The sequence below is a fragment of the Ochotona curzoniae genome, unplaced genomic scaffold, assembly GCF_017591425.1.
Source record: "Ochotona curzoniae isolate NIBS_2020 unplaced genomic scaffold, NIBS_Ocur_1.0 contig_65, whole genome shotgun sequence".
NCBI lineage: Eukaryota > Metazoa > Chordata > Mammalia > Lagomorpha > Ochotonidae > Ochotona > Ochotona curzoniae.
The window spans coordinates 858,470-870,191 of record NW_024466508.1 but is presented as its reverse complement, the minus strand read 5'-3'; the positions used below and the strand labels follow the sequence as shown (position 1 = coordinate 870,191).

The 11,722-nt window shown below is 52.9% G+C and overlaps 1 protein-coding gene across 1 annotated transcript; it reads right to left on the bottom strand.

The window, feature by feature from the left end:
• Positions 1–4,874: 4,874 nt before the first annotated feature.
• LOC121163853 (cytochrome P450 11B2, mitochondrial-like) lies at positions 4,875–9,566 on the bottom strand. Its single transcript, XM_040991574.1, has 9 exons — positions 9,331–9,566; positions 8,917–9,072; positions 7,401–7,600; positions 7,115–7,318; positions 6,693–6,847; positions 5,636–5,802; positions 5,448–5,526; positions 5,169–5,363; positions 4,875–4,988 (listed from the first exon to the last, which is right to left on the bottom strand). The coding sequence occupies exons 1-9, from the start codon at positions 9,564–9,566 to the stop codon at positions 4,875–4,877; spliced, it is 1,506 nt and encodes a 501-aa protein (XP_040847508.1).
• Positions 9,567–11,722: the final 2,156 nt, after the last annotated feature.

Below are 11,722 nucleotides of genomic sequence, written 5' to 3'. Positions count from 1 at the left end.
ATTCTAAAACAGTTGCTACAAACAATTGAAGCTAAGCGTGTGATTAGTTTCATAACTTCTTTCCCAAGCATCTAGCCAGCCAGGGATTTTCCACTGGCCCATAGTTCTATATTCAAAATGGCTTCAGTGTGGCTACAGTACACGGCTCCTGACACATATATAGCACATACATGGCTCATTTGGGGTTGAAACCTAGCCTAGTCCATCCCACATCTACCCTTGTCCTCCAGAATACCAGAAGGTGTTGGAGTCTGACCCTGCCCTTTGTGTCAAGTCCCGGTCCACACTTGTGCCAAGGGAGAATACAACTGTATCCCGACCAGAACGCAGCCCCATTCCAGCCTGTGCATCCCTTGGTGGGATCCTCCGCCCAGCCCGGGTCTCCCCGCAGCTCCACAACCGGGCTGTTCCTAGCCAGTGATAAGTGTGCCACTGGTTGCTCTGGCTCAGCTCGTCACAGCCCGTCCCCTGTCACAACCTCTGCCTTAGACATTGTGGCTCTTTGTCCTTGGCTCTCACAGACCAATTGGTGCAAGAACCTAGCTGGGCATGTCTTGTGGTCCATCTTGGTTTCTAATTTAACTTGTGGGCTAAGGTTTGCTCAGTACTGTCCAGGGTGCCCAACCCTTCACCTTTCCATATACTGATGAGACACTGGAGCTACTTTGCCCAGTTTGTCCAACCCCCAGGTCTGGACCACATGTTCACCAGTGGGAGCTCTGTCTCACCAGGGGAATTTCCCAAGTCTCTCCCTCTTTATCCCCTCCCATACCGAATTCTCATACATGCCATTGAGTTTAGGATGATGCCCGGCGCAGACTAACTTTCCATTTGGCTGTGCATGAGTTGGTGAACGTAGCAGCCTAGCCCACCATGTACCCTATTCAGGATGGACATTTGGGTGCTGCTGCCTTGACTTGTCCAGACTGTTATCTGTGGTTGATGACAGGCTCCTTGGTCATACCCAGCTTAGACCGTCACCATCCCAACTCATAAGCTAATCAGTGGTGTTAGAAATGCCACAGGGTGTGGCCCACACATCCTCCACACAATCTACCCCCTGATATGGTTCTCAAATGCTAGTTAACGTCATTGCACTGCTTACTGTGACGCCTCTCCTGATCCATCATCACGTCAGGTAATGGGGACATCCTGCTTGGATGCCTGGAGTCTTAACTTTTGAATGAACTGGTGTTCGGTGCTCAGCATTATTAAGTAATTACAGGTTCTTCAGAGGAAGATTTACTGTCATTGAGAATCTTTAGGATTGATTCACGGACCCAAAGCACTGTGGGTGCAGCATGGAGCTACCGAGACAGCGAATTAAAGAACCAAAACCCCAGAGCTCCCTGGCCGGGCAGCAGCAGCCAGAGCCTGGTGCCAAATGGCACATTGGCTGCCTGGGAGCATCTCACCACGTGCACATGGTGGCTGGTGTGTGTGATCCAGGCATGAGACGCCCCATCCTGGAAGCTCCCTGGGTTTTGTTTTAACCCATTTGATTGATGAGTTCAATCCTTTTACATTTAAGGTTAATATGAATGGGTGATAATTTGGTTCTGTCATTTATCAATGGGTTGTTCATGACTTAGTCTTCTGTTATTTTACTGGGATGTTCTTCATATTTGTCTTTGGTTTCGGTGGGTGCTATTCCTCTTCTCTGTCAAGAGAATATCTTGAAGTATCATTTGTAGGGCAGGTTTGGAAGAGGCATATCCTTTAACTTTTCTTTACTGTGGAAGATTTTTATGACATTTTCAAAGACGAAGGAAACTTTTCTGCATACGTTATCCGGGGTCGACAATTTTTTTCTTTCAGAATCTAGAATATGCTGCTCCATTCTCTTCTTGCCTGTAGAGTTTCCTGTGAGAGATCTCCTGTGAGTTTAATTGGCATTCCTTTATGTGTCAGTTGAATTTTTTCTTCATGAGCACATTTAAGGATCTTTTCCTTATGTTCAGTTGAAGAGAGCTTGATGATCATGGGTCATGATGAAGCTTGCTTTTGGTCAAGCCTGTTGGGAGTGCTGTGCCCTCCTGGATGTTGTTTCCAATTCTTTCTCTAGATTAGGAAAAATTTCCCTTAATATTTCATTGAATACACATTTAATCGCAACTTCTCTTTCTGTGCCTTCTGGGACTCCCGTAACTCATATTTGGCCTTTTAATAGTGTCTTTCAATTCCTTGAATACTTTTTTTGGCCTGGTCCAGCTCTGCTTTGTTTACCCCTGGTGACAGGAAATATCTTCTAATTTTGAGATTCTTTCTTCTGCCTCCTTCATTCTATTTTGGAGACTCTCCACTGTGTTTTTAATTTGCTCTCCTGTATTCTTCATTTCTGATATATCAGCTTTCATCTGGTTCATTTCCAGTATGACACATTTCTTCAATTCCTTGAACCCCTGTATGATGTGCTTCTCGTTGTTGACAAGAAGTTTTATAGCAAGTGTTTTGAATTCTGTGTTCCAGCTCTGCCAGATGGGCCCCCAGCCCTAGCTTTAGTGTGAGCCAGTGAGTGGTAGTCAGCAGTGTCAATGCTAACTAGCCCAGCTCAGGTGTTCCACCTTGCTTTGTGCATTGGTCTGACCCTTCAAGTTCCCCCCATTCCCCCCTCTGAGCCACTCGGTCTTAGCCCCCTCACTTACAAGCAAGTACAATAGCCTTGTCAATGGAAGTCCCTCAGTAGTCGTTGCTCACCGCAACACGCTCCCTCACTGGTCCTCCCTCCCACACATCTCACCTGCTTCCCTGGGCAATCTCCCTCCTCTGCTACGGTGACAGAAGTCCTTCCAGGCCTCAATGGGCTGCCATATCTTCTTTTCTTTTTTCACAGATTCTTTGTTTGTTTTAATGATTTATTTATTTTTATTGGAAAGGCAGATATACAAAGAGGAGGAGAGAGAGAGAGGAAGATCTTTCCTCCAATGCTTCACTCCCCAAGTGACTGCAACAGCTGGAGCTGAGCCAAACCAAAGACAGAAGCCAGGAGCTCTTCTGGGTCTCCCACACTGATGCAGGGTCCCAAGGCTTTGGGCCGTCCTCGACTGCTTTCCCAGGCCACAAGCAGGGAGCTGGATGGGAAGTAGGGCCACCAGGACTAGAACCGGCATCCATATGGGATCCTGGTGCATGCAAGGTGAGGACTTTAACCACTACGCAATTGCGCCAGGCCCCTGCCATATCTCTATAGCAACTTCATTAAATTGAACACTTTGCATTTTTGTGTCCCTTTGTGGTTGCCAAGTGCTGTGGTCCAGGATTTGTCCTGTTCTTGCCTTTTACTTAGAAGCACCTTAAGCACAGGCACCAGCAAGGTATAAACAAGTGTAGACCATGAGAAACGGAAGAAACCTTGCAACACAGACTAAAGAGGGAAGGGAGAGAGATTGATGCATTGTGCCCAAAGGCACACTTGTTCTGAGTGTGCAAGCAGGACAGACACTGCCCCCGGGGGAAGAGAGAGAGAGAGAATGAAGGCCAACCAACCAACTGTGCCCAGGCAGCCAAAAGGCCGAACCGGTCATCACACTGGAGAGAGGAGAATCAGCCACCACAGGCACCACACCCCCTACCCCAAATCCTACCTAGTGATGGAGAGACACGAGTGGGTGAAAAGTATTACACAGCAGGGGAAGTGTAGCTTCCATACTCGTGACCCTGAGACAACTGCCTGCCTAGACCATAGCAAAGCCAGAATATCTGACACAAGCAACTCCAGTGCCATTTCCAATTATGCATGGGACACAGAAGCGTACATCACAGACACACATGTCACACACAGGAAAAGCGATGGGACACAGTAGCGTAGAATCATATAGGAGTCCTCCACAAACTTGTCTGTGGCAGCAGAGTGGTATTTAGGAACACATGGAACGAAGAGTTAAGGAAGATGAATGTACCATGTACACATACGAGAGAGAGAGATACCTGCGGACGAGTGGCCTGGGACAACATACACACCAGCACGTGGTAAAGCTTTATTAGAGGACTTTCCATGAAGCAAGCAAGGCAACTACGTTAACAGGAGATGTGGAGGGCTGCTTCTGACCATGACATCTAACCTTGTGCAGAGACTGGGGGTCAGGACACGTGATCACACACACTGGTCTCCTGTGTTGGGGACGTCATGTCCTCCTACAGTGCACAGGAAGAGGGTTTGAAGGGGAGGAGAAGGGTGGAGCTGGGTGGGCCTCCTGGTCCCTAGCTGGCCCTCAGCTGGCCAGAATGCCCAGACTCGCCTTGCATGAGTTCACAGCTGCCTCCCTGTGCCCCCATGGTGGTTTCTAATGCCTTGTCCTCCTAGGTTGACCACAGGCACCTATGAGCAGAGCCACCAGGAGAGTGGGAAACCCAGTCTATCCGTGCTGTTGCCTGGACACAAACCCAAGATGACTGCCAGCAGTTACCTGCATGTGAGGCCCCAGGCCGTCAGCAAGCTCAGGAGCTGAGCCCCAGCACAGCACTAGTGGCTGACAGCGAGGCCCACAGCACGGGACGTGAGGTGCAGCCATGTGACTGACCTCAGAGAGCTGGGCACTGTCAGCTCCCTTGACATGCTGGTTTCTCCCTGTAAATGGCTGTCAGGACTCCACCACCACACACAGGCATGGCAGAGGGCAGAACAGTGAGATGGCAACACACGGGAGGTCTCAGGAGACTTCAGGAGCCCTACCAAAAGGGATGAGGTCACACACCGAGGGCACTGCCTGCTGCAGGCCAGAACCTGCCACCAGGGTGTCCTGATCCACTCTGCTGAGCCAAGTCTGGCAGGCTGGCACCTTGTTGGGGTTGGATTTAGGCAGGGTGCTCAGGGGTGGCAGTGTGAATCCAGTAGAGGGAGGCAGGTAGCAGAGTGGGGCCCTACAGAGGGGTGACTAGTTGACAGGACGCAAGGTGACCAGGGGATAGTTGCTGGGCTTCATGACAAAGTGGTAGACCATGGTCATATCTTCTTGGGACTGTGTCTCCAGCAGGAAGGACTTCAGCACCTAGGACAGAGGCATGGCTGCTTATGCTCACTGAGCATCCCAAGTCCTCAATAAGCTGTTGCTGCTGGGGAAGTGTGGCCCATGGCCCAAGGAGTGAGCAGAGACACCCCTGACCCCAACCCACACCAAGATCATTTACCCACGACCCTTTCCACTCCCAGACTCCCCATGCCAGCTCACGTGGTGCATCAGCAACAGCATCTCCACCTCTGCCAGGCGGCGCCCCAAGCACTGGCGCACCCCAAAACCAAAGGCCACATGCTGGAAGGTTCGACCTGGGCCTCTGTGCAGCCAGCGCTGGGGGTAATAGCGCTCAGGCCTCGGGAACACTGCAGGGTTGCGACCCAGTGAATAGAGATACACCTGGACAAGTGTCTGTGGACAGGGCAGAGGTCATGTCAGCTTCTGCTGAAGGCAGTGTGGGAGGAGTTCAAGCTTAGAAGGTGAGGGGTCACTCACCCCAGCGGGGATGTGGTGGTTCTGCAGCACCATGTCTGAGCTCACTTTTCGATCCACAGTCAAACCCACCGGGTACAGCCTAGGCAGGAGCACCATCAGGGCACTCAGGGTGCCATGTCCCTCCCCATCCTGCCAATCCAAAGGTCAAAGGGCAGGGCAGCTGGGGCAGCCAACTGGCCAGGACCCACCTCAAGGTCTCCTTGAGGGCTGCCCGCAGCAGGGGCAGGTCTGAGAAGACCCTCTGGGGATTGGCAGCAATGGTGGCGGTGGCTGCCAGGCTCTCCTGGCGCAGGGCCTGCTGCACAGGGGGGTTCCGGGCGAGCTCAAAGATTGTCATCAGGATGGACAGTGCAGTCTGCAAGAGTCCAATGCACAGGGCTCAGGCTCTGACAGCAGCCAAAGGTTTGCTCATGTCCCATGTCAAGTGTAACCACCTTCCTGAGATGGTAATATCCATCAGGCAGACATCCCAGGGCATCCCCTTAATGAACTCATGGTCTTATTCCTGCATCCCTGGGAATGGAGGCCCATCCCAGCCAGAGTCTCACTCTGCCCCAGCCTGTGCACGATTCGAACTTCAACCTCTTCTACAACTAGAAGAGTCTCTCCTCTCCTCAGAATCCCCTGGAAAGGGGCTTGTGGAATCCCGAGTTGCGATGGTCACAGCCCCTGTGTCCTGGCCTCCCTGGGCTGGCCTAAAGGGCCCATCACATGCCCACAGTTCTGCTTGGTCTGTTCAGCAGCAGCAAGGGGCCTGATCAAACACACACCTGGCTTGGGCAGCCTCGGGGTCTCCGTGGCACAGGTACTCTGCTATGTCCTGATACAAAGGTGGCCTCCTCCCATCCCTGCCCACAGCAACTGGTCATCTGGACCCACTCGGTCCTGGGCTCTGATGCCACCCTCAGGGATTCAGGGTCCTCCTGCTGCCATGACTGCCTCCCCTAGAGCTGAGCACCCAAGGGCAGGGATCCTTCCTGGGAGGAGCCTCTGCCATGCACCCAGCTGACTCCACATCTCTTTATTCTGCACCCTGGCTCACTCCCTCCCAGGTCTGGCCTCTCAGAGGCTGCATTCTCCTCCCCCCCGGGTCAAGGTCCCTCTGCAGGAATCTGGAAGGACTGCCTGTAGTTGAGGACAACAGGGCTCCAGAAGACACAGAGGCTGCTGGCGGCCTTGGTTTGGGGGACAACACCCATGCCTCAGGTGGGCTTCCCCGCCAAGGTGGGCTGATTTCTGCCTGACCGTGTCCACGCTGCCTGCAGTGAGTTCTAGGGAGTTGGCCTTGATGGCATCAGGTGACAGTTCTGCATCCAGCAGCAGCTCAGCCACAATGCCCCTGTAGTGTCCATCGCGGTCAACTCTCAGTTCCTTGGAGATGTTCTGCATGCGTTGCTTGGCTACAGAATTTAGGAAACAACAAGCCTTCCTCTTTAGCAGAGCCTCCTCCTGCTCCATTCCCACCCCTTCTCCTGCTCTGTTCCCACTCCTTCTCCCTGCTCCATTCCCACTCCTTGGCTCTCCTTAGTCCATCATAAAGTCTCAGGTCAGCAAGCCCAGCACAGCCTCTAGCCAGCTCTGTGGCTGGAGCAGGAGTAATCCATTGCACCATGATGTCCAAACCCTTCCCAAGGTAGGGGCCTTGGATGTGGCTTCCCGGGCCTCACCATGGTGGGCAATGTGGTCCCAGGCCTCAAAGTGCTCCCTCCACACGTGGGTACTGGTCCAGCGGGACAAGCTCCTGGGCAGGAACATGAGCTCCATGGTGGATCTGAACATGGTGTCCAGGGCACGGAGGAAGCTCAGGCTCTCGGAGCTCACGGTGTGGCCAAGCAGGCCCAGACGCTCCCCGTAAAGGGCAAGGTTGCTGGCTGCCGAGAGGACAGACCTGCTGTGGGGACGCAGTCCTGTTGCCAGCCACCAGCTGCCCGCACCCTCCCTCCCTGCCCCCACCTTCTATGGTGTAGTTCAAGATGCTGGGCTGGAGGTCCAGTGTCAGACTGCCTCGGGCGTTCTGCTGCACCTTCTGCTGCAGGACCTGCACAAACTCCCTGGCCACTGTGTCCACCATGGGAATAAACCTCTGCACGGCCTTTGGTGAAAGCACGTTTGGGTTCAGCCTCAGGCGGTTGAAGCGCCATTCGGGTCCATTCCTGCAGGGTGGGAGAAGAGCTTGGGGCTGCCCCAGCGTGCAGCAGGCCCCTCGTTAATGCCTCTCCCATCCCCATGGGAAACCAGTAAAGCAGGGCCGATGCGGGCGGCTCTCCCACGCACACTGGATGCAGGGTGGGTGTCTCAATGCAGCAGGAGGCCCGAGGCTCATGGGGGGTGCATGAGTGTATGATGGCTAACAGCCTCCTCAAGCAGATGAAGAATGTGGATATGAACTCCGGGAGGCCCAGCGGCTTCCCTGTGAGATGAACTCAGGGCAGCCTAGCAGCACACTGAAGACGCCCAGGAGAGGGCTGGATGGCCACATGAAAAGCAGTGAGCCCCAGGCAGGGAGTGCTAAGTGGGTCATCAGCGGGTTCTGCCCAGACACTCTGGAAGCAGGAAGGAAGTGGGCTGATGAACTTCAAGTGCCTCGACCCACCAACAAGAACCCCATTTCCCTGCAGAGAGCCAGCCTCTGAAGTGCAGAGAATGTCAGAAATGTATAAAGGAACAAATCCTGAGGAGGGTGCGTGCTGCACTCCTGCTTAGCCAGCCTCCCAAAAGATATCAACGAAATCACAATCTTGGGGAGTAGTTTCCTTTTGGTTTTTGTTTTTGGAGACTCTGCTGGTGAAAGTGGAGAAACTAGAGTTGTGTTGTTCTGTTGTTAGAGACAAACCTTTAGGACCTCCAGATTTGGCCTCGAAAGCCTATTCAAAATGTTCTGAATTGGAGTTTGTTTTCTTGTTTTTGTATCTGCCTCTGTTTCAGGCAATACATTTAAATCATTCATTAGCCCAAAAATATCATTATTTTATCTGTGTGGTCAGTACACCATTTTAGATTCTTCAGTGCCTATCCCTGCGTGATGCTTTTGTCAGGTGGCTTGTGAATATATAAGGTGGTGACCACCAGTGTTTAAGCATGTGGTGACCGAGGCCCCTCCCTAAGCTGGGCTTCTGGTCGTTGCATGGACCCTGGCCCACCCACCCCTCCCTTCGTACCCTCCCTGAGCAAGCTGCTACTGCTGCGTCGGCACCACCAGCCATCCCCGAAGACAGCCTGCATCGTGCTGACCACCAGAGGAAGGAGAGTAAAGGCCAACATGGTCTCCCACCTTCAGGGACCCTAAGTTCCCAGGAGATTACCGTCTTTCCCTTTTCCTGACGCCTGCTAGTGGCAATGTATACGTGGATAGGGCTCACAGTGTGCAGTGCTCAGAGAATGCATACAAACACACACAGAGGTGTGCTGGGGGTCCACTCTGTCCAGGCTGCCCTTCCCACCTCCCTCCTCATCCTAAATGCCCACTCACAGCAAGAACACGCCGCATTTCTGCCCACGGTGCTGTCTGTAGGCCACCCAGGGTTCTGGAAGCATCCGCCAGGGCTGCTGGGTGTCCACCTGATGCAGCCGCTCCACATCTTCTGGCATCATCACAGACACTGCTTGTCGTCCCCCCATGTCGTATCTGCAGGCGAGCACAGAGCCTGCTGGGGGTGCACCTCAATGGGGTCCCACACGCTAAACCCCCACAGGCAGCCCCTCCTGGCCCACTGCTTGGTCTTGAGCCCAGCCTGCGCCCAGTCCTCCTGAACAACCACAGTCCCCCCATCGGGCCCGACACTGCTCCCTGGCTCCCTAAGAACACTCAGTACAGGCTGCCCTGGGCACTGGCAGTCCTGGCTGCCTGGCAAAGCACCCAGCCGGTGGCCAGGCAGGCCTGTACCTGAAAATGGGCCCCAGCTCCTGGAAGTTCCGGTGCATCTCCAGGTGAAGGTTCTCATAGCCCTGCTTCTTCCACATCTGCAGCATCTGCAGCCACTTGGAGCCGGGGCACTGCGGGATGGCTTCAAAGGGCAGCACCATCTTGGGGGACACAGCTGCCCTGGTGCTCAGTGTCCGCGTCCCTCGCAGGGACAGCCGGGACCCTGCCATCCGCATGGCTGCCCTGGCCCTCAGCATCACTTTGAGACGCCCCCGGTCTGCTCAGCTCCGGTCCTTTTAATTGCTGAGAGCCTGCACTTGGAAACTGATCACGTCATGGAAGAAACTGTCCCTGAGTCCTCGTCAAAAATGCAGGCAATGGTCAAGGTCGAGAGTGGCCCAGCCCAGGTGGGAATGAAACCGGTTGCTACCCCGCTGCTCTCCCTGCAGAGCCTACCCTAGGGATGGGAATGTGAGGGCATCCATGGGCTGCAGTAAAGGGGTTGATGTGGCTGTCAGGCCATATGTCACAGACTTCTCCCCCACTCCCTGTGGTTGTGGGGACCAAGATGGATGACACCTTTATCTTATCAACAGATGGGAGATCCTTGGAGTCTTTTAATAGACTTTGCTTTTCACCGACCTCTAAAAACACAGTTCTGAGTATGGTGATGGACATTAAGTGCTTATGATTCTCTCTTAACAAATATGAAATGTCTTAACTATGGAAAAGGAAGTATTTAACTCCCAATACAAGGAAAAACAGGATGAATGCTCATGACATCATTTCATGCCTTGACCAACACCTGTGAATTCTTCCCCCTTTTCTTCCTTCTCAAAGCGACTTTGCTGATAGACTGCAGCGCAAGATGCCTGGCAGTGGCTAATGGCTGTCTTCCAACAAGCCCTCCCTCGGGCCTCCCTCGTGAAACACACCCCAGAGCCTCCAAACAGAAAGCCCTGCCTCCTCGTCCCCAGCAGGAACAAAATACCGAACTCATCCACAGAATTTCCAAACGGAGAGAGAGAACTCATTGATCAGTAGCCATCCTTTCAGAAAGTAACCTGTGTATCCCTCGGGCCACAGTGCATGCCAAGCACTGAGAACGCCGTAGCAGGAGCCATCCCCTGTGAGTTAGTGGAAATCATTACCTGCAGAGGTCCAAGGGTGCTGTCAGTGTTCTGGGTGTTAGGAGCATCCATCTTGGAAAGCTGACTTGCTCTGTACACTTTTGTTCCCTGAACTAAGCAAGCAGAGAATTCCTCTGTATTCCTGCTCACCACTCCCAGTGTCCTGCAGGGCAGAGACACTTCTGCGATGATTTTGAGTCTAGATGATGCATGACTATCGCCAGCATCCTGGGATCCCTAGGGCTTCCTTTTGCTGGGGCTCATTCTGAGGTTTTGACAAACATTGCAAGATAGGTGTCCTTCACTGTGGTGCTCTGCCTGAAAAGCCCCTGGGATCTGTCCATCTCCATGCTCTCTCTGGACTGCACCAGATCCAGCATCACACAGTCTTCAAGGCTTCCAGGTTCCGTGGTCTGTTTATGGGTGGACATTTCACTTCTGTTGCTCAGGATGTAGTGCCGGCTATTTATTCACCTGTTAACGAGCTTCTTGGTTCCTTCTACATTTAGGAAATTAACAAAGGTGCCAACAGGCAGCTGCATGGATCTCAGCATTGAGCCAATTTCCACATGAACCAAGGAGAGGGCGTCTCTGATTTTGTCTTCCTAAGAATGTGCAGCACCTTGCGCTTTGCACAACGGTGCAATGGTGTCCCCATCGCCCCATGTCTGTCTTTGCCTCTTCTCTCCACAGGTGGGTGGTGATAGCTTGCTCCTTGGCTAATTGGCAGTTACTGTTAGTTATTTTAAAAGGTTCGAGTTCTTAGAGTTCTTACGTTATTACGCCAGCTAATTCCCGCAGCCTGGTTCTTTTACCATGAGCCAAAAATACCAGACGCAACCAGATGCTTCCAAAAACACCAAATACAACGAGGCACTTTAGGAGGTTTATTCCAGCAGGGCAGGAACGGGACGAAGATGGTGGGAAGAGCAGTGAGGAAAAATGAACATGGAGGCGCCTCCATCGGGCAGGAACAGGACAGAGGTGGGAACAGGACTGAGGTGATGGTAGGGCGGTGAGGGGAAGGCCAGATATAGATACCTGGGGCTCATTATGATCAGGTGGGTGCACAAGGCACGAGATTGGGAGGGATTGAAGGCAGGCCCCAGGGGATTGGTGCTTACAAATGAATGCCTGAGGATAACTGGTAAGTGGGTGCGGTTGAGGAAGGGACTGGGACATGGGGGTGAGATGCTCACGTGAGGCTGGATTGGCTGATTGATGAACAGGTGAACCAGCGTGAATCTTACAAGCTGTGAAGAAGAGAAAATGACTCCGGGTCC

What these genes read in the sequence shown, in the direction of transcription:
- LOC121163853 (XM_040991574.1), bottom strand. Translation starts at nt 9,566, where the DNA reads ATGCTGAGGGCCAGGGCAGCCATGCGGATGGCAGGGTCCCGGCTGTCC. An exon ending in GGACCACATTGCCCACCATG is followed by an intron (nt 6,848 to 7,114) that starts GTGAGGCCCGGG and finishes TAAATTCTGTAG; the next exon opens with CCAAGCAACGCATGCAGAAC. An exon ending in GCCCTCAAGGAGACCTTGAG is followed by an intron (nt 5,527 to 5,635) that starts GTGGGTCCTGGC and finishes GCTCCTGCCTAG; the next exon opens with GCTGTACCCGGTGGGTTTGA.